The sequence below is a fragment of the Rhinoraja longicauda genome, chromosome 4, assembly GCF_053455715.1.
Source record: "Rhinoraja longicauda isolate Sanriku21f chromosome 4, sRhiLon1.1, whole genome shotgun sequence".
Classification (NCBI taxonomy): Eukaryota; Metazoa; Chordata; class Chondrichthyes; order Rajiformes; family Arhynchobatidae; genus Rhinoraja; species Rhinoraja longicauda.
Window position 1 is genome coordinate 75,463,957 of NC_135956.1, and position 23,470 is coordinate 75,487,426.

At 40.7% G+C, this 23,470-nt stretch overlaps 1 protein-coding gene across 2 annotated transcripts; it reads right to left on the reverse strand.

Moving 5' to 3' along the window:
- Window positions 1–452: 452 nt before the first annotated feature.
- On the reverse strand, window positions 453–21,709 carry LOC144592887 (putative aminopeptidase NPEPL1). 2 transcript variants are annotated; one of them, XM_078398094.1, is made up of 12 exons: window positions 21,492–21,709; window positions 17,892–18,077; window positions 16,100–16,270; window positions 14,900–14,989; window positions 11,800–11,881; window positions 11,194–11,336; window positions 9,979–10,056; window positions 9,119–9,219; window positions 8,219–8,342; window positions 6,840–7,016; window positions 5,974–6,084; window positions 453–3,509 (listed from the first exon to the last, which is right to left on the reverse strand). In XM_078398094.1, exons 1-12 carry the CDS (start codon window positions 21,675–21,677, stop codon window positions 3,339–3,341), a joined length of 1,620 nt encoding a protein of 539 aa, XP_078254220.1. In that variant the 5' UTR covers window positions 21,678–21,709; the 3' UTR covers window positions 453–3,338. The 2 variants fall into 2 exon arrangements, with proteins under 2 accessions (XP_078254220.1, XP_078254221.1); XM_078398095.1 differs by lacking the exon at window positions 453–3,509 and having other exon boundaries at window positions 6,006–6,084; window positions 6,829–7,016.
- Window positions 21,710–23,470: the final 1,761 nt, after the last annotated feature.

Here is a 23,470-nt window from a genome sequence, read left to right on the forward strand (position 1 = left end):
GGCAATGGGACAGTATTCCATCACACTTCCAAAGATCTGCAGTTTAAACAGATCCCCATTATTTACAACTCTGGTAACAGTCAACATTTTAGTACATTTCATTAGTTAGAATCAGAAAACAAGGCACAAATACCAATATAGAAAGAAAAACAAAAAGTTCAAGAAATAAGACCATCTCCGCTTTAAAAATACCCAATGTCCTGGCCTCCATTGCCGTCTGTGGCAATGAATTCCACAGATTCACCACCCTCTGGCTAAAGAAAGTCCTCCACATCGCCATTCTAAAGCAATGTCCTTTTATTCTGAGGCTGTGCCCTCTGGTTCTACTTTTTCATTACTGTAAAATGTAATTACAGATTCATAGAAACAACACGAGAATCTTGAAATTTATAAATTTATTTTATTTTATGCATTATTTCTTTCAAATACATAAAAGTATATAAAAATGCTATAAACATGGTTAAGACAAATCTTAACATAATTTGATTTTAAGCTTCTAGGAGGTAGAGCCAAGACTATCCATTATACAGATAAAACAGTTAATTAAAAACAAATGAGGTGTTCTCAGATGATGATTCCGTTTTCAAAGATGCATTTCATTTTGCTCTGACCGATAAAGAGAATTTGATTCATTTTATAAAAAGGATTTAACCTCCAAACAGTACATCTTAACCTTTATGGGGTTTACTGTGCATATTGTAATTGTAATTAATTTATTAGCCAAGTATGTCAAAACATACAAAGAATTTGATTTGCCAAATGCAGCCAGCAGTGATTTCTAAACTACATTCATAAAAGTAAAAAATATGATTTTAGTCTACAATAAATACGTCTCCGATCTGTGAGTTTTCATGCAACAAATTATTGGATTAAATCCGTAACATCGTTAGCAAGACTCTGTTCTGAGTTTTCAGTTCAGTAAATACTCAGAGGTGTCACTTAAAGGTCACTTCCCATTCAACTATAATAAAGATACAAGTACATTTAAGTCTTCCCCCCCACCCCAAAAATAATGTTATATTTAATGGCACTGTCAGTGCATTTTGTTTTGAGGCTAAGATACATGATATTTCTTAAAGGGAAGGAAAGTCTGGGTAGAAGCGATTTAAAAAATTGCAAAATGGTGAGAATATGAAAAAATAAGTTGGTTCAGGCCCTTCAGCCCACAATGTCTATGCTAAACATGATATCAGGTTAAACTAATCTCCTCGGCCCTCACATGATCCATGTGCCTTAAATGCCACCATTATATCTGCATCCATCGTCATGTGTTCCAGGCACCCTGTAAAACTCCGTAAAACACTTGCCTTGCACATCTCCTTTAAATTTTGGCCCTCTCACCTTAAGGCTGTGCCCTCTATGACATTTCCATTCTGAAAAATAGGTTCTGCCTGCCTGCTCTATCCAAGCTTCTCACAATTTTATATACTTCTATCAGGTCTCCCCTGAGCTTCCTTTCTTGTCATTCACACTGAGCTGCCCTGAATACTTCCTCAAGAGGGATTTCCAATGTAAGTAAGAAAAATCAAGCCTCAACTTCAGAATTAGATGAATTAGTCAGAATTAAGTTATGAATTACGCAGTAGGACCCCAGGATATCATGCAGTTCAATAATACTCTGCATTGCTAGGGAGTCAAAGAATTTTGTGGGACTTCCATTCCTTTCAAGTCAAGCGCCCAGCAATCCTGCACCCCTTCATTTTCTGTGGAACAGCTGCTGGACGCAAAAAGGGCATTCTCAGTCAATAAAACTACCTTTGTACTCATTGTTGTGTAGTGACAGGTACTTCAACTCTGTTGCTTTCTGGAGAACAGCAGAACTGGTCCAAAATGCAGTAAAAGCTCAGTTATCTGACACATGCAAGAGTTGACTGGTGCAGCTCCTTCTCCAGCCCCAGCACTGGTCTGCGGTCACCCATTCCAGATTAAAACAGTGAACAACAAACGTTTGTTGTACTTGCATTGGATGAAGTTTGGGAATTGAAAGGCCTTGATGGAGGGGATGTGAAGAGGATGTTTCCAATAGGGAGAGGGTCTAGGACCAGAGGGCACAGCCTCAGAATAAAAGGAGATACCTTTCGAATGGAGATGAGGAGGATTCCACTCCTATGTTCTAAAATCCTGTGAAGATTCAATAGAATGATTCCTCATATGACTGCATTGCATTACAAGCAAAGATTGAGCAGGTTGGGCCTATACTCTTTCAGAAGAATTAAAGTGATCCTATTGTCCCTTTTCGATTCCCACGGAGCTTGCTAAGGTAGAGTACCCCCATATGTAGTCAAGATCTGGTGGCTGTCATTTTAGAATGAAGGATCAATTATGTAAGATGCAACTGAGAAATAATTTCTTCTTTCATTCTTTGGAATTTTCTACCCCAAACCATTGAACATATTCAGGCAGAGTTGGAATCCAGACGGGAATTATAGGAACAGAATTTTTTTTGGCCGAGATAAGATCAGCCTTGAACTTGTTGAATGACAAGGAGCCAAACTAGGAAAAGATTGTAGGGATATGGGTCAAATCCAGGAAAATGGGACTAGCTTAGATGGGACGCCTTGGTCAGAATGGATAAGTTCGGCCGAAGGGCCTGTTTCCGTGCTCTATGACTATTTCACAAAATATCATGGAATATAATGGATGAACTGCAGCCTGACCTAAAGAACCAGCATTTGCCAAATAAAAGCATGATGGAAAAACTACAGGATCTGAAGTTACATTCTTTGAGTTTATTATCCCATTCATTTGTTCCACAGCACAAACATTGCTGAGTTATCCAAAAAAAACCACCTTTAGAAGAGGCAGAGAACTGGAAATTAGCTCTGGCAGCTTCACACAAAAGGGCAGGCGAAAATTATGTTGCGCAAAAGTAAGATCATTGAAGATTATTGATGGTGGACTCATCAAAAACCACATCGAGCCAAATTCCAAAAAACACTGCTATACTTCTAATCTATAAACCAAGCACCAGGAAGATGATCAAGGACTTTGTCAGTGTATAGCAACCTTATTTTAAAAACAACAAATATTTTTCAAATATTCAAAGGGTTAAAAAAATTATATATATATACATTGTGCAATAAGTATTGATATCTTGCCCCGATTAAGTATGTTTTAAGGTACAGAAATGAAGTCAAGATTTGTACAGGGCCATTTAAAATGTAAATATCGATTGCAACCTAATTTCTACTCTAAATGTTTCCGTCTGACAAATTTCCCATATTAAGTTTGGAGCTGTGGAACTATTTACCGCATACCCCTCAATTCAACACGGGTGCCTTCTACAGGCTCAGTAATGGAATATTCTCAGTTATGTCAAACAGATAATGAACACAATTTCATGCAAAATTCATATGTCTTCTCTTTTTCAAGCAATTTCCCATCGCGTCATCAGCTTCTGCGGCAAAGTTTACACCAACTGGTGAAATGATGTTCAACAATGCGTTATTGGTTGCACGACCAAACAATGCTAAAAGTAGTGCTACCCCATAGCCTGTAGCCCGAGCTCCCTGGTGAAGAAAATATAACCATTAGTTTCTCTGCACCTATGCTTTTTCCTGTATCCTCAAAATGTAACAATGGAACATTTCACACACACCCATTAGCAAATCCAGTACAAGGAACAAAAAAATTCAGTCCCTTGCAGTTACGAAAAGGGGAAGTACAACGAGATCTGGGTGTCCGAGTTCATCAGTCACTGAAAGTAAGCAAACAGGTTCAGCGGGCAGTGAAGAAAGCTAATGGAATGTTGGCCTTCATAACAAGAGGAATTGAGTATATGAGCAATTGCAGTTGTACAGGGCCCTAGTGAGACCACACCCAGAGTATTGTGTGCAGTTTTGGTCTCCAAATTTGAGAAAGGACATTCTTACTATTGAGGGTGTGCAGTGTAGATTTGCGAGGTTAATTCCCGGAATGGCAGGACTGGCGTATGTTGAAAGACTGGAGCGACTGAGCTGGTATACTCTGGAATTTAGAAGGATGAGAGGGGATCGTATTGAAACATATAAGATTATTAAGGGATTGGACATGCTAGAGGCAGGAAACATGTTCCCGCTGTTGGGGGAGTCCCGAACCAGGGGCCACAGTTTAAGAATAAGGGGTAGGCCATTTAGAACGGAGATGAGGAAAAACTGTTTCACTCATAGTTGTGAAGCTGTGGAACTCTCTACCTCAGAAGGCAGTGGAGGCCAATTCCCTGGATGCTTTCAAGAGTAAGTTAGATAGAGCTCTTAATGATAGCAGAGTCAAGGGATACGGGGAAAAGGCAGGAATTGGGTACTGATTGTGGATGATCAGCCATGATCAGGGCGAAGGGCCGAACGGCCTACTCCTGCACCTATTGTCTATAAAAAAATCCATTGTTTAAAATGATTGTAAAGTTTTAAAACAAGCTAGTACCTGAATTGGATTGAAAGAAACAGCATGGAGACAGGCTCACTGAGTCCACGCTGATTCTAATTCTATGTTTTCCAACTTCCGCATATACTTCCTGCACACACTAGGGGCAATTCATGGGGGGCAATTTACAGAGGCCAATTAACCCACAATCACACACATCTTTTGGGTTTTGGCGGAAACTGGAGAACTCAAATGGTCACAGAAAGTGCAAACTTCACACAGACAGCACCCGAGGTCAGGATTGAAGTTGGGTCTCTGGTGCTGTGAGGCAGTAGTTCTACCAACTGCACCACTGTGCCGTCCTGTGATTCAATATGGTGCTGCAGTCTTGTAACCCAAGATAATCAGGATTTTGAAAGAGCAAATAAAAGGATGATGGAAAAATTACAGGATCTGAAGTTACATTCTTTGAGTTTATTATCCCATTCAATTGTTCCACAGGACAAAGATTGCCGAGTTATCCAAAAAATCCACCTTTAGAAGAGGCAGAGAACTGGATATTAGCTCTGGCAGCTTCACACACAAAGGCAGCCGAAAATGATGTTGCACAAAAGTAAGATCAGTGAAGATTATTGATGATGGACTCATTGAAAACCACATCGAGCCAAATTCCAAAAACCACTGCTATACTTCTAATCTATAAACCAAGCACCACGAAGATGAGCAAGGACTTTGTCAGTGTATAGCAACCTTATTTAAAAAAACAAATATTTTTCAAATATTCAATGGGGTGTTAAATTAATTATATATATATTGTGTATATATTGTTAAAAGAATTATATATACATATATACATTGTGTATATATAATTATTAATATAAGTATTAATATCTTTCTCCAATTAAGTATGTTTCAAGGTACAGAAATGAAGTCAAGATTTGTACAGGGTCATTTAAAATGTAAATATCGATTGCAATCTAATTTCTACTCTAAATCTTTCCGTCTGACAAATGCCTATATTAAGTTTGGAGCTGTGGACTATAACACTGAATTATCAGCACTGGTAAACATACCAAAGTAAAAAATAATTTTCAAAGTGACTTCACATTGCTACAGTTCAACTTGTGCCAAGATGGTAGATAACTTATATTCAGCAGCCTGGTGCTCCATTCCTCCCAATTACCCATCCACCCTAAATTTGCCCACACTTAATGCGGGATGCCCCAAACCCTCTTCTACTGAGTGCTCCCACAGTCACTTTGGTGTCCTAGGCCATCCATGCTTTTTCAGACTCTAGCATCATTAACCATCCTCTCACTGCACTAATGTGAAACATAATACACAAAAGCAGAATAGGGAAATGAATGCAAACATTGGAGAACAGAAAATAAACACAATTCAAGTTGCAGGATGAAAAGAAGCAACTGGGAACCCAAATTTCGACTCCATTAAATCACTAAAATAATTGACCAGAACCTGCTGTTTTTTAATGTATGGATTAAAATGGATTGGTTTACCATGCCAATAACATATATCCAGAGGGAACGAACTCCAAGGTTAACTGCATGCATGCATAATCCATTAAATTCAACCACTCCATTGTGATAAACTTTTACAGAAAACTTTACTTACAGAGTGAACTGGAGAAGCCATGTCAATATGCACCCATACTCCTGGCCAATCGAAGCCAATATGTGCTTCAATGAACAAGCCTGCACAGGAACTTGCAGCATTGGCCCGATCCTACAATGAAACAACATTACATTGGTTTCTTTCCAACTACCACAAGGACAACTGGTAAATGAGTATTTGTTTGCAAGCTATTAACACATTTAAAATTTAGTCATACTGCACTGAAACAGACCCTTCAGTCCACCGAGTCCACGCCAACCGTTTTGATTATAGTAAGTTTTGTCTGTTTGAGTTAACTTCCTAGCAGATCTGGATATGCAGTACAAGGCTGCCACAAATTGGCAAACCCATTCAGAGATACGGAAAAGGATGCACTACCAGAGAGGAGGCAGTGGTATGTTGAGAGATGTTGGTGTCACAAAGAAAACATTGTGATCTTGGTTCATGCCAACCAAGATGCCCATCTAGGCTGGTCACATGTGCCCGCATTTGGTCCATTTCCTTCTAAACCTTTCCTGTCCATACACCTGTCTATAAAAAAACCAAAACTGTAGCTAATGTGATCCAATCATCATCACTATGACCACATATTAACCATTTATTTTTAAATTGTTCCATGGCGAATGAAATTTAATGTTCTGGGGCTGGCTTAGAGGTGGCAGCTGACACAAGGAATCAGCAGAAGTTTAAAGACAGTGTGTATTAAACATATCTACCCCTTCAACAATCTGAAGAGATTAAATTAAAGTTTAGTCTTGTCAATTACTCAGAGGAATTAAAAAATCTGAATGGAAGAACCAAGACCGTTTGCACTTCCCAACAGGGAAACACGCTTATTAAATATTGTTGGTGTACCATTAACTTACAGACACAAAATTTTTCATGTCTGCCACAGCTGAAGTAAATTCACTGAAATGGAGTTCTGGACAATAAACCATTGGGTAAACAAGATCTCCACTGTTCTGTCCGGCTTTGACACAGGCTCGTTCCCATTCTTCATTATTGGTGAGCAATCCAGCATGGTACTTTCCAGCAACAACACCCTAGTTAAAGAAGTGCAAAAAATCATACAAATGCCTGACATTAAATTACAGCAGATAATCTATTATGTGAGAAATAAGCGCTGCACAGTGGAACAGCTGGTATAGTTGCTGCCTCACAGCACCAGAGACCTGGGTTTGATCCTGACAATGGGTCCTGTCTGTCTGTGTGGAATTTGCATGTTCTCCCTGTGACTGCATAGGTTTTCACTGGGTGCTCCAAATTTCTCCCACATTCCAAAGATGTGCAGGTTTGTAGGTTAATTGGCTTCTGTAAATTGCCCCCAATGTGAAACTGGGATAACATAGAACTAATGTATGGGTGATCGATGATCTGCGTGGGCTTGGTGGGGCGAAGGGCCAGTTTCCACGCCGCATCTCTAAACTAAATCTAACACTACCATAAAAAGTAGGTCCTTAAACTTTGCTACGCAAATCAGGATCTGAAAGGAGCACATTGAACTAGTGAAAAGGAATTATTTGTCCTCCAGCTACAGATGTATTTGTTTGCACATAATAGGAACAGCAAGTGCACAGAGAGGCATAGCAATGTGATGAGAGCACTGGTAGAATGTTCACAAGCAGTCAGGTGAGTACTGCTGGAAATACTCCATGTTAAGATTGCATCACCAGTGGCCAACACCAGTGCATGATTGGGGAAGGGATTTTGCTTGTTTAGGCAAGCACATTGAAATGTGATAAAAGGATTGCCATGGGAGATAAGGATAAAAGAACAACAATTGCAGACAAGCTCATGGCATTTTTACGTCTGACCTTATATTTGACAGATAGGTTTGAAGAATAACCATTTTTCACACTATTATGCAACAGTAAAATGTGACACATTTTATGAATAAAGATTAGTGGCCAAAACTCCATTATCCATAAAGTTAGTTTTTAGTTTTGTTTAGAGATAGAGTGGGGACAGGCCCTTCGGCCCACCGTTTGTCTGCGCCGACCAGCAATCCCTGTACCCTAGCACTATCTTATACGCTAGGGACAATTTACAATTTTTACCAAAGCCAAATCAACTTATATATCTGTACGTCTTTGGAGGGGAGGAAGGTAATTTAATAGGCAAACAATCTGTTTCCATGTGGGCAGTCATTGGAAATCAACTGTTTACAGTAAAATAGCAATGTTAGTTGAGATGATGTAAATTAAGAGCAGGATCAGAATGCAGAAGGATCAGAACGGTTACTAACCTGAGCTCCAGTTAAAGTAGCAATATCTAAGATGATATCTGCTTTGAGATCTTTACAAGCATAGCACACACCATCAGCCAAAACCAGACGACCATCTGCATCTGTATTATTGATCTCAACAGTCCTAATGAATAAATATGCTTATGTAAGTAAAAACTATGAACAATAAAATGGTCGGTCTGTTAATGTAATATAACCCACCCAGTGTTGAAATTTATCTGAAAATACTGGTAACAATTAGTACGGGTGTCAGGGGTTATGGGGAGAAGACAGGAGAATGGGGTTGAGAGGGAAAGATATATCAGCCATGATTGAATGGCAGAGGAGACGTGATCGTCCGAATGTCCTAATTCTGCTCCTATAACTTGATAAATAAGCTTTTATAATTGCTAATATCAGAGAATGTTATCCAGGCTGATCATATCACCTAAGTATTAACAAGGAACATTATAGTCAACATCCTAATCTCTGCTAAAATGAGCTCGGAGAACAAAACGCATCTACATAACTCATAAAGTTATAAGTTGTTCTGTACTTTGCTCACACATTCATGAACGAGATGAGCCATACTGGAAAATCAAGAAATTGGGAGACCAAAGATTCCGCACCAGTCATCCACTAACCATGATCCTGATCTCGGGTGCTGTCGGTGTGGAGTTTGCTCGTTCTCCGTGACCGGCGTGGGTTTCCTCCGGGTGCTTCAGTTTCCTCCTACATCCGAAAGATGTGGGTTTGACGGATAACTGGCCTCTGTAAATTGCTCCTAGTGTGTAGGATGTGGATGAGAAAGTAGGATAACAGAGAGCTGGTGTGAACCGGTGATCAATGGTCAGTGTGGACTCGATGGGTCGAAGTGCCTGTTTCCATGCTGTATTTCTAAACTAATCTAAAAAAACTCACTTTCCAGAATATAATCGGTGAATGTCATCGGGTCTTGTAGCTTTGGCTCCGACTGCATTCTCAGCCAGACAGAATAATGCATGCAAGTTTTCTTTAAAACCCTGGTTAAAAGAAAACAAAACTGTTGGAGCAGCACCCTTGAGCATGTGAAAGGTATTAGTATCGGAGTCCAGAACAAGGGGCCACAGTTTAAGAATAAGGGGTAGGCCATTTAGAACGGAGATGAGGAAAAACTTTTTCAGTCAGAGAGTTGTGCATCTGTGGAATTCTCTGCCTCAGAAGGCAGTGGAGGCCAATTCTCTGAATGCATTCAAGAGAGAGCTAGATAGAGCTCTTAAGGATAGCGGAGTCAGGGGGTATGGGGAGAAAGCAGGAACTGGGTACTGATTGAGAATGATCAGCCATGATCACATTGAATGGCGGTGTTGGCCCAAAGGGCCGAATGGCCTACTCCTGCACCTATTGTTTATTGTCTATTGTCTATAGTATGAAAAAAGCAATCTACTATAAGGATAAACAAGGTATTCCATTATTACATCCTTTATTACATATTCCAGCATTTGCTCTTCATTGACGTTAAACTAACAGGTTGGTAGTTCCCTTCATTAGCTACCTTTGAATTTACAGAAACAATCGTAGTATGTATAGAACCTCAGAAGCCGCTAACCATGGCATCCATCATTGTATGGCACCTTTCTTAAAAGTATGGGCCCAGTACAACTATGTCCAGCGTTATTCAGCATCAGGAAAGAGCAACAAGGAAAAATATGGAACACGTTTCACAAACAATAATTGATACAATAGAACCCTTCATTTCAGAAAAATTGCTCTGGTGTCCTTCTGCCAGAAGGTATGCCTACCTGTTTCACTGCTGCTCGGAAGGCTCCAAGGACGGCAGCAGCACCTCCACAATCCCTCTTCATCCCTGGCATGTGTGTCTACAAAGTAAGATCAATGCAATTTTTATGTATTTAAAAAGTTCAAAACTCTATTGTGAGTTATAAAGTATAAAATAAAACATAATTTGAATTATGTTACATATCACCATCCAGCAACAACAGAAGTTTCTTTAAAGAAAAACCTGCTGGTTAGAAATTGTTCCCACAATACTTGCGGGATATGAGCCAAATGAGACTAGCTTAGATGGGACATCTTGGTCGGCATGAATGAGTTGGGCCGAAGGGCCTGTTTCTATATTGTGCTAAAATCTATCTCCCAAGGAGACTAATATTGTAGTCGAAATAAGGAACAGAGAATGTTCATCAAAATCAATATTGATTAATTCTGGATCATTAGTACTAGAAAGGTTGTTAGCTTTTCAATATGTCAAATGGGGAATCATGACAATTGACTTTCTCACATATTAACCCTTATATTCTGTCCAGCTGATTTGACAGTTGTTAATTAAAGGTTTAATATTTTTGCAGTTATTGGTAAATACAAGACCAAATAAATTCTCAATGTCAGGCTGCATTTGTGGAAAGAAAAACAGAATCAATATATCAGATCAAAGACCTTCATAAAGTTTTGACCCATTTCTCTTTCCACAGATATTTCAATATCTTTTAGTTTTTGACCAAATTTAGATCTGTACTGAAATGTACAGATGTCTGTAAATTCAGGATTCACTCGGGTATTTATACAAATGCAACAAATATGGGCTGAAAATGTGATAATCTGAAATACATTTAAAAACTTGCAGAAAAAAAGCAATCCATGGTATCTGTGCCAGCTGGAAAAGATACCAACCTGGTATCACCTTCCAACACTCGATCCCAATGCCCCTTAATTTTTCACTCCCATGCCAAAGGAAATAGACCTTATTTGGTCTATGGAATCCCCTTGATTAAATTACCTTTCACTCTCACTGATGCAAAAAGTTCAATCACTTTCCTCAGAGCTATTTTTTTGCCAATGATATAGGGAATCAAAATATATTGGATTTTTATCCCACTTGCATTTTAAAAAAAAATAAAATTAAAAGTGAAATATGCTTTGACAATTACAACCGATCCGCTCACTGTAAATTAGGGGTAATGCAACATAAGAAAAGATGAAAACTAACATTGTATCACCTTTGATTTGATGCTGAGACCACCAGTATCATAAACAATACCCATGCCGACCCAGGCTATAGTTTGCGTAGCATCTTCCGGTATATGACTAAGTATTGCAAGAGCAGGAGGATTCATTGCAGCCTTTCCAACTCCATAGATGCCTGTACAGTCAAATAAATACAAATCAAGTGAAGAATATGTATATCCAAAGGCCCAGGATTAAGATCCCCAGTAAATTCTGCAGTCCAGACTTCATCTGCATGAAAATATTGCACAATTTTACTAAATATTCAATGGAACCAAAAGCAAGATTGAAAACTGAAACCCATCTGGGTGAATTCTGAATTTCACCAAAATAATTAAATCCCAAACTTTGAAAAAGGCCAGTGAATGCTCTGTAAATTATATTTCATCAAAAAGAACATTGATATGAAAGAAAATTCACTAGAATAGGAATCTGCTGTTATGGGCCTGTTTCCACACTGTATCGCTAAAGTCGCTGAGGTACCAGAAGACCAGTCCTGCAATTAATCATATCTGGCTCTGCAATGTTAACATTCCACTATTAATATTATCATAATTTTTATCTTTTAAAAACACTATTAACTCTATTATGGATATTACCTCCAAATCCCTTGCGATTAAGTTCCTCCCCACGGATAATGGTGGGAATAATGCCCAGTTCAGATCCAACAAGGTTGATTTCCTAGTAGCAAGGAAAAATAAAATCTTACATGAATATCTCTCGGGAAAAGAAGGTTTTAATCTGTGAAGTTATACAGGCTATTGAGGTGATTCTAGCAATAAGTAAAATCAAAACAGTGTGTTAGAAGACCAACACCCATTCTCCAGGGACCAATGTGATAACATTTTAACTCCTCAATGTATTCATTATTCACGAGAACTAAAACTAATCATGCTCCTTGTTGCAATAGAAATAAACACCACCTTTGAGGTAAACGTGGAGGGTACCATTTCTCTGTCATTTTGAGCATTTCAAAGACTGTTATGAGCGTAGGACTTGAAATTTATCTGAAAATACTGGTAACAATTAGTACGGGTGTCAGGGGTTATGGGGAGATGCAGTGGGATGCAGATTACACCGTGTTGTAGAAGGTCCGTAGGAGTGCAGGGGGCACTCATAAGGACCTTCTACAACACAGTGGTGGCATCAGCCATTTTCTATGGAGTGGTCTGCTGGAGCAGCAGCATCTCAGCGGCGGAGGGGAAGAGACTTGACAAGCTGGTCAGGAAGGCCAGCTCTGTCCTGGGTTGCCCCCTCGACTCAGTGCAGGGGGTGGGAGAGAGGAGGATGATGGCAAAGTTAACATCGCTGCTGAACAACGACTCCCACCCCATGCAGGACACTGTCACTGCACTGAGTAGCTCCTTCAGTGACAGACTCCTTCACCCCAAGTGCATGAAGGAGAGATATAGGAGGTCCTTCCCGCTGCTGTGAGACTGCACAACCAGCACTGCTCCCAACAGACGAGTCAACAATAACAGTTAAGGAATACACAGTAAACTGATGACAATTTATCCTTGTCTTTACTTTTTATTTATAATGAATGATCTCTTGCTATCCACTTTGCTGCTGTAACATTGTAAATTTCCCCGGTGTGGGATGAATAAAGGAATATTTTATTATTAAGCAGGCGGAAAAGTTTCCAATGCAGAAACTACTAAAAATATTTACTACATGCGAGTAAGGTGAAACGTATCACAAATTATCTAACATAATCCTTCACTGTACCTCTACATTTTTACAACATCATTGATTACTATTATACATAAAAGAAATGAGTATGACATACAACCACTTGAGCTTACTCTGCCATTCAACAATAACCTGCCACATCCCGATTCCCTTGATGTTGAAAAATCTATCAGCATCCGAACTTCCAGTTCACCCACGAAAAGCGTTCCGAAGCCTCAAAATCTTCCAAATGAAACATATTCTCCTTTGCTTTATTTAAAGTGTACACAGTACTCTCATCATAAGCAGGATTCACTTGCACCCCAAACTTGCGTCCAAGTCACCCGCTACCACTGATTCAGACCATCCAGCTTCATTGAATCTTTGTCCATTACTAAGGAATTCTGATCATCGTGATGCATGCCATATTTCACAGTAGTTTTTTTGCCTCAAAATGAAATGGTTAGCTTCAAATCCTGTTCTTAAACTAAATCAGAGCTAGCATGACGATGCCATACTGGGGGAATACTACACTCTCAGTAGCAGCTTTTTAGTGCTTAAATAGAGACTTTCTCAGATGTATGTAGAAAATTAAAACCACTTATTCTCCCAATATCCTGGTCAATATTTATTTCTAAACCATGGGGATATAGGTTATATAGGTATATAAATAGAGAAAAGAGTAGAGGAGGGGAGCCTATTTAGGGTAAAAATGGGAACTTGTACATGGATGCTGAGGACAATATTCAGATACTAAAAGATTATTTTGTATTCATCTTCACCAGGGAAGAAGGAGCTGCTGAATTAAAAGTGGAGGAGGAAATTAATGCGACAGGAGATCTATTTTAGAATTGGATTAAAAAAGTGGGATGAATTTAAAGTGATTAAGTCACCAGGACTTGATGGAATCCATTCTAGGATGCTGAGCAGAGTCCCGGAACAAATTGCAGACATTGATCAGAATCATTCAATGCTCTTTGGATGCAGAAGTGATAGCAGAGAACTGAAGATTGCCGAATGTTGCTCCTTTGTTTAAAAGTGGGAAATAAGGAAACATTCAACAACTGTAGACCAGCCATTTTAACCTCTATAATAGAAAAGCTTTAGAAATATTGATTCATGACAAGATTAATAATTATTTGAAGAAAAATAGATTAATTAAGGCAACCTATCACAGATTTGTTAAGGCAAGTTTAACTGATCGGATAAAAAAAATAAAAGGTTAGGAAAAGAGTTGATGAGAGCAATTCAGAGGATGTGGTGCACATGGACTTCCAGAAATCTTTTAGTAGTGCGTTGTATGACAGGTTTATAGAATTTCGGAGATTCATAATCCTTTGCAACTCAAGTTTAAATGACTGCCTCCTCATTTTGTAAATACCCCAACCAATGTAGTAAAAATAGGTACTACATAAATCCAACACCTTGCTTTTCCCCACAGCATTTTAATTTGCTCCTGATATTTTTAATCCAATAAAATAAATATACATTCTGAATATAGCTTTAAATAATCAGATAATTCACAAAGAGAATGTTCAACCACCACACATGCATGGTTGTTCAAGAGCCAAGTATTTATTGTCATATGTTCCAAAATGGAACAATGACTTTCTTACTTGCAGCAGCACATCAATATGCCTGAATCAGCAAATCTTGCAATTCTGACATGCACACTAGATTATCTCTGCATATTCTGCAGTAAGGTTGAATATGGAATAGGTGACAGCAAGACAGGGAAGTGCTCTAGCACTGCCCATCTGAAACTGAATAAAGCTGAAAACTATAGCAAAATGTCTCAGGAACAACTTTATAAAGAGCAGAAAAACTAAATTATTTCACACATCAATACCATATTCTACAGGTGCATAAATCACATTATTGTTTCTATAACCAGTGGAGTTCTGGCAAAATTCACTTTGAGACAAAAATAAAGTAGCTGATTTAATTATTGATACGAAGTATGAAATACAACAAAGTGAATAAGCTGATTCAGTTTATGCTGCTGTCCAAAGAATCGAATGTGCTCACCACAAGGAAGTCATCTGTACTCATCTCACAGCATGGCATATCCACAATCCGAGCTGCTAATCGAATGCCTTCAGCAGCATTTGACAGGCACTATGAGATAAATAATGGTTATGTACTGGAAAACTAACAGGACCATCTAACAGTGTCTCTAACCTAGTGAAATTACTTTCTCAATGTTAAAAACTATTTTCTGCAAAATACAATACAATACAATATACAATACAATATATCTTTATTGTCATTGTACAGGGGTACAACAAGTTGGGAATGCGCCTCCCATACGATGCAATAATTTAATTAGCTAGTTAGTATTAATTGTGTACACTATAACCTTAAAATTACTCAAAACATGTGGCTTTGCAAAGCATTGTCAATTTACAAATACTGAAACTGATCCATTACATTAGTGGGAGGACACACCATCAGTCAATATAGCTGCCAATTTTGTTACAAGCCAAATGCAGCCCCATTGAAGTCCCTGGGCAGCCCCGTCAAACACAATTGGAATTGTCTGAAGAAGGGTCCCGACCCAAAACGTCGCCCATTCCTTCTCTCCTGAGATGCTGCCTGACCCGCTGAGTTACTCCAGCATTTTGTGTCTACCTTCGATTTAAACCAGCATCTGCAGTTTTTTTTCCTATACAATTGGAAGGAACTGGAAGCTGTAAAGAGTTCAGAGAAAATTTACAAGCATGTTGCCAGGACTCAAGGGCTTGAGCTATAGGAAGAGGTTGAGCAGAATAGGACTCTATTCTTTGGAATACAGATGAGGGGTGATCTTATAGAGGTGTACAAAATCATCAGAGGAATAGATTGGGTAGATGCACATAGAGGAATTGAAAAGCAGAGGACATAGGTTTAAGAGGAGAAGGAAAAGATTTAATAGGAACCTGGGGGGTAACCTTTTCCACACAAAGGGTGGTGGGTGTATGAAACGTGCTGCCGAAGGAGGTAGTTGAGGCAGGTACTATTGCAACGTTTAAGAAATATTTAGACAGGTACGTGGATAGGACAAGTTTAGAGGGATTATGGACTAAATGCAAGGAAATGGGACTAGTGTAGATGGGACATGTTGGCCAGTGTGGGTAAGTTGGGCTGAAGGGTCTGTTTCCAGGGTCTGAAGGGACTGTAAGACTCAATGGCTCTATAAATTAGCAACTACATCACTTTGCTTTCTCTTATCATTGTGCCATTACTTACTGCAAGTGTAGATTCACAGAGTGGCTCAGTATTTTTTCCCACCAGAATAAACTCTACAGTAACCGTGTGCTTGTCTTCACGTTCGTCCAATCCAGTGCGTCGAGTGAACAAAGGAAAGGCCCTTGCTAGTGCACATGCTGAGGCAAAGACCTCTGCATATTCACAGACTAACTGAAATAAAAGTTATAACCACAATAAAATGTTAAAACAATCCTTTGGGGAAAATAACGACACATAACCATACACAAATCAGACAAAGAAAATACAGTTTTAGATAATAACTAGACTGAGGTAGACCCGTTGGGTCCAAATCTCTCTTGCGGGCCTCTCCTGGAGCAACCCCACCCCAACTGTCGATCCTGCGGGCCCGGCAACCCTCTCCAACTGACAAAGCCCATTGCAGGGCGGGGAGTCTCCCGGGGCCGTGGGCGGGCGAGGGGAGACAGGGAAGGGGAGAGGGTGCCACTCACCTCGGCCCCATACTGCCAGCGCTGCAGCCAGAGCGTGGACCCAAAGCCTCACCCCCCCCCTCCCCCACTCCCCTCCACCACCCCCACTCCCCCCCCCCTATCAATACTAAAACCCGTGAACGGATAATTTTGTTAAAAGTCTTTCTAGCCCATGGCTCACCACCATTCAATAAAATCATGGGTGATTAGTTTTCTCAGTGCCACTTTCCTGAACTAACCCCATATCCCTTGATTCCATTAATATCTCTTTATGTCTTCTTCCTAGACACCGCCCTGACAGAGTACCATGGAAGCCCAAAGGTGAAATCTCATCTCCACACGGCTGCCTTGTCAGGAAAGCAGTGAGTTCCAGTCACCATCATCCAATCTGCCTACTTAACAGTGGCAATTCTAGATTTTGCACTAAAATGCTCTTTCTGGAAGCTTGCTGTGCAAAAATTGGCCACGCTACAACAGCAATTATGCTAGATGTACTTGGTTCGCTGGAGAACAAGTTGAGACATCAGGAAAGGTTTTATGCAAATGAAAGATTTTACTTCAAAACAACAATCTGAATCAAGTAACTGATGCAGATCTGAAGCAGATGATGGAATCCTGAGTTAAACACAAAATGCTGGAATAACTCAGCTGGCCAGGCAGCATTTGTGGAACCCAAACAGTCACCTATTTATTCTTTCCACAGATGCTGCCTGATCCAGAGTTACTCCAGCACTTTGTGCTTCACTTAACTACCTCTCAGAGGATGGGTATTTTCAAATTGACATTTCTAACAGTACATTAGATGAGAATTATTCCACACAATATTTCTGGGGTAAAAGAATTCATATAAATTATTGAACATATTTTTTGCACAGCTTCCCCTGAACTTTCACATTGCTTTTGAAAATAATGTAATAAAATCAGCAAAAAATCTAGACGGCCCCTCGTATTACTGCAGTTTGGGTAATGGAAATTTGCTCTTACATAATTCACAAATCATTCCCAAAAAATCTTGGATGCTGAATAAAAATTCTCCCTTGCTAAAATGTTAAATTCTCCCATGTTAAAAAAAAGTAAATAAAGACAATTTTTTTTTTCATCTCTCATTTCTTGACACCTGTGGAGATCTTGAGGCGTGTGTTGTGGAAAAGAAATCGGAATAAAGACCGTTTTCTCGGAGTGCAAATGCCCTAACCGCAGGGATCGCCTGTACTGAACTAAAAGCTAATAATTTATAGTAACTGATATTGAACATTAACTTTAATTGACATTCTGTGAGTAAAAATGCAAGCAAAGAACATTCACAAATATGCACATGAACGAGAAGTTAACAAAACACTCACCACAATGCATTGGTTAGTTCTTCCAGACAAGGAATTGCAAATCAGTCGTGTGAGAAAATGAGCTGAAGACGGACTGTTGTGGCGACTGACTTTGGCTGGGAGAGCTGCCACAAAGGCATGCTTCAGCCAAAGAGAGCAAGTATCTACTGGATTTGGATTCAATATTCTTAGTGCAGTCTGCCAGACCTGAATAACAAACAGAATATTATTACAATACTTAGAAACACTGAACTGCAGATGCTCATTTACAAAAGAAAATGCACACATTGCTGGAGTAACTCAGTAGGTCTGACAGCATCTCTAGAGAACATGGATAGGTGTTCCAGCCTGACCCGCTGAGTTACTCCAGCACTGTGTGACATTTTTATTATCACAATGCTTATTTATTCCCACAGAAAAAAAAATTACAATTATACAATTGGCACAAAGATGCTGTGCAGCTGTGTACAGCATCAGGTCATAGCAAGAAATTTGAGATCAACTATGAGCCCACAGTTCCAGTATTATGCCATTATTCACAACAAGGGCAAATTTAACTAAGCTTGTACTAATGGAGTAGAGATCAACTCAAGATGAGAAAGGTCAGAGGATCAGTGTATCGTAGCCTTGCACACAACATTCCATAGTAGGGAGCTAATGTATGCAGGGCTACATGGAATGAAGAATTAGTAAATTTATCTTTGAAACTGGAACTTTACATGAAGACAATCACCAAGAAGTAATTATATAATGACAATTATAACTGTTTTTTTTCCCTACTGTCAATTCTTTTGAGCTTCAGATTATTGAAGTGAGAGGTTGAAGATATCAGCTAAATATGTGGCCAGTTGATTGGCGCACGATTTCAGAACCCATTTATGGACCCCATCATGCCAACCACATTCCTTCATGAAAGCAGATCTGACTTCCACCACTGAGATGTAAGGGATAGAGTCAGCAGCGGATGGCGAAACTGGCCTTGGTGAAACTTTGTTTGCCTGTTCAAAATGGACAAAGGCATTAAGCTAATCCAGTACAGATGCATTGTTGCCACAACGCCCTGATTTTGGATTGCAGCTTGTGAACATATTTAGTCACTGCCAGTTTTATCTCGTAACTGCTTCATTGAATTGAACCTCCATCTTGTTTTGGAAGTCTCTTTTGGAATCTCTGATAATCTTGCGCAGCGCATGAATGGCGTTTTTGTAGTCTGTGACCACCTCTCATGGAAGCCTTGGATCTGCACTTAGCAGAGAATCTTGGAGTAACTCAGCAGGTCAGACAGCATCTGTGGAGGGAATAGAGAACCAAACCCTCCACAGATGCTGCCTGACAACTGAGTTACTGCAGCACTTTGTGTTTTGCTCAAGATTTCAACGTCTACAATTCCTTATAATCCTGTTCATCCGTGGTTTCTGGTTAGAATAGCCCAATTCTTTTTTCAAAACACAGTTGTCAATGCATTTCTTAATGAAACTTGAGGTAACGATTGAGGTAAACTTATTCAAGCTAGATGAAGTGGTCTTGAACATGTTCCATTCCATCTACTCAAAGTAGTCCTTAAGTAGATCTTTGGCCTCCTGAGACAATTAATGCGTTACTCTTTTCATTGGCGGCTCGCATTTTGGTCTCCAATACGCCAGATGAGGCGGCACCAACAGATGATCATGCTGAAGGCCAAAATGACGGCAGTTCAGTTCAGCTTAATGTATTGTCACGTGTATTAGGGTACAGTGAAAAGCTTTTATTGCGTGCTAACCAGCCAGCAGAAAGACAATACATGATTACAATCGAGCCATTAAAAGTGTACAAATACATGATAAAGGAATAACGTTTAGTGCAAGGTAAAGCCAGTAAAGTCTGATTAAAAATCCGAGGGTCCCCAATGAGGTAGACAATAGTTCAGGACTGCTCTCTGGTTGCGGGAGGACGTTTCATTGCGTGATAACAGCTGGGAAGAAACTGTCCCTACAAGGAATGGAGCCATAAGTCTACTTGATTTGTTGTGTAGTCGTAATCAAGAGCTTTAACACCCATGTGGGACAGAGGAAATGCTGATGGTATTTGGGGAGTACGTTCCTGAAATTAGCTGAATTAAATTCTCTGGCATTGATGAACAGGGCATCAAGCTTTGCTGTTTTAAGAATTTACGACTGAGTTTAATTCATCCAGTGCCACGTTGGTATAAGAAAATAACTGCAGATGCTGGTACAAATCGAAGGTATTTATTCACAAAATGCTGGAGTAGCTCAGCAGGTCAGGAGAGAAGGAATGGGTGACGTTTCGGGTCGAGACCCTTCTTCAGACTGATGTCAGGGGGGGCGGGACAAAGGAAGGATATAGGTGGAGACAGGAAGATAGAGGTAGATCTGGGAAGGAGGAGGGGAAGAGAGTGCCACCTTGGTGTTCCCTTGAATGGAAAATAGACCACAGATACAAATATAGAACATAGAAGAGAACACCACAGGAACAGTCTTCATCGGCTCACTATGTCTGTACCAAACATGATGATAAAATTAATCTCAGCTGCCTGCACATGATCCACATCACTCCATATCCAAGTGTCTAGCAAGCCCTTTAAATACCACCTTCCACCATCGGCTTCCACCACCACCCCTGCCAGCGCATTTCAGGCACCCAATATTCTTTGTGTAAACCTACTCGACACATCTCCTTTGAACTTTGCCCCACTCCCCTTAAAGCTATGTCCTCTAGTCATTTTTACCTTGGGAAACAAGTTCTGACTGGCTACTCTATCTATGTCTCTCATAATTTTATAACCCTTTATCAGGTCTCCGCTCAAACTGACGCTCCAGTTTGTCCACTCTCTCTGTATAGCTAACTTTATAATCCAGGCAGCATCCTGGTAAACCTCTATGGCATCTCCAAAATATCCATATCCTTCCTGCAATTGGGTAACCAGAACTAGATAATGCAAACCAAAATTTTAGAAATTTGCAACGTGATTTCCTTACTCATACTCAATGCTCAACCAATGAAGGCAAACAGACCATAGGCCCCATGTACCATTCTATTTACATGTGCTATCACATTTAGGGAGCAATGGACTTGGATGCCAAGATCCCTCTGTACATCAACACTGTTAAGGGTCTTGCCATAACTATATACATTCCCCTTACATCCATTAGTCCAAAGAGCAACGTCTCATACTTGCTCCAATTAAACTCCTTCTGCCATTTTTACACCCTTCGTTACTGATCAAGATTCCACTTTATCCTTTGACATCTTCCCTCTGTTCACAAATGCACCAATTTTGGGGAAATCAGCAAAGTTGAAGATGATTAGATAGATTGGACTGAGTCTGAGGTCATGCGGAGGAAACATAAACACAAGAGTAGAGTAAAACACTGAAGGACCGCAACAGGTCAAGCCGCATCTGTGGAGCAAAATGGGCAGACGACGTTTAGCCTAAAAGTTTAGGGTTAGGACCTCTTGTGTCCATGAACACACTAATAATTTTAAAATCAAGGTGTGAGATGAGCAACATAGCATTCAAACTGCTCTTCAGACTGAGACAGGGTGGGTGACGGGCTGGCAGGCAGCTAGAGGGGCTGAATGGCCTGGCCTGGACTGGTGGCGCCATCTTGAACTCCTCTCTACCTCCTGGGTCACCCGGGGCTCCAGTTTCCCTTTCACTTGGCTCCAGGCAAGTTTGTGCAGATTAGGCAGCTGTCCTGCGAACAACACCGCCCTGGAGCGAGGGTCGCAGTCGCCGGCGTTGGCGGTAAACGACAGATGCTCCACCACGACCGTTCCGCCACTCCTGCCGCCACCGCGGCCCTTCATCGCCGCTGCTCTGGGTCAGTCCGGTCGGTCGGCCGGCGCGCCTGCGCGGCCCTCCTGTCGGCATCCAATGCGGTAATACGCATGCGTGGCTGCGCCGTCAAGAGGAGACCGACAGGTTGCTCAGGCGCACTCCGGCTCTCCGACCCCCTCCCCCCGCGTGCTCTCTCGTTGCCGGCGCCAGGTCCCGATACGCGCATGCGCGCTCACACGCCGGCCGTGCCTGGGTGCGGGTTCCAGCGCTGTCCAATAGTGCAGAGCAGATAGACCACTGGATCCTAAAAACCGTAGTATGTCATGGCGCCATTTTAGTAGGCAGAAACTTGCAGAAACATTTACAAAGAAAAATAACAAAAATCTGTGAATTGATAGATGAGATATATTCTGCATTATTTTTGGTATATGATGAAGGGATTAAAAGTACCATTAGCAAATTTGCAGATGATACAAAGCTGGGTGGTAGTGTGAACTGTGAGGAAGATGCTATGAGTTTGCAGGGTGACTTGGACAGGTTGTGTGAGTGGGCGGATGCAGTTTAATGTGGATAAGTGTGAGGTTATCCGCTTTGGTGGTAAGAATAGGAAGGCAGAGTATTATCTGAATGGTGTCAAGTTAGGAACAGGGGATGTACAACGAGATCTGGGTGTCCTAGTGTATCAGTCACTGAAAGGAAGCATGCAGGTACAGCAGGCAGTGAAGAAAGCTAATGGAATGCTGGCCTTCATAACAAGAGGAGTTGAGTATAGGAGCAAAGAGGTCCTTCTGCAGTTGTACAGAGCCCTAGTGAGACCACACCTGGAGTACTGTGTGCAGTTTTGGTCTCCAAATTTGAGGAAGGATATTCTTGCTATTGAGGGCGTGCAGCGCAGGTTTACTAGGTTAATTCCCGGAATGGCGGGACTATCATATGTTGAAAGACGAGCAACTAGGCTTGTATACACTGGAATTTAGAAGGATGAGAGATCTTATTGAAACGTACAAGATTATTAAGGGGTTGGACCCGTTAGAGGCAGGAAACATGTTCCCAATGTTGGGGGAGTCCAGAACAAGGGGCCACGGTTTAAGAATAAGGGGTAGGCCATTTAGAACTGAGATGAGGAAAAACTTTTTCAGTCAGAGTTGTGAATCTGTGGAATTCTCTGCCTCAGAAGGCAGTGGAGGCCAATTCTCTGAATGCATTCAAGAGAGCTGGATAGAGCTCTTAAGGATAGCGGAGTCAGGGGGTATTGGGAGAAGGCAGGAACACTGATTGAGAATGATCAGCCATGATCACACTGAATGGCGGTGCTGGCTCGAAGGGCCGAATGGCCTCCTCCTGCACCTATTGTCTATTGTAAACACATACTGTTCCCCCAAAACACTGATTACACTACGAGAGGCATAACGAACGGCGGGTTTTGCTTACTAAAATGGCGGACGTTACGCTCCTTTGCGTACTACACGGAGTGGTATCTTTGCGACGGAGTGGTATCTTTGCTGTCCACTTTGCTTCAACCCCGAAACCATCTACCTCGTTGAAGACCCTCGGACTACCTTTAATTGGACTTTACTGGACTTTATCTAGCATTGAACGTTATACTCTTTATCCTGTATCTATCTGTGGATGGCTTGATTGTAATCATGTGTAGGAAGGAACTGCAGATGCTGGTTTAAATCGAAGGTAGACACAAAATGCTGGAGTAACTCAGCGGGACAGGCAGCATCTCTGGAAAAAGGAACAGGTAACATTTGTGGCCGAGACCCTTCTTCAGTCTGCATGTGAGGAGAAAGGGAAGCGAAATATATAGACAGTGATA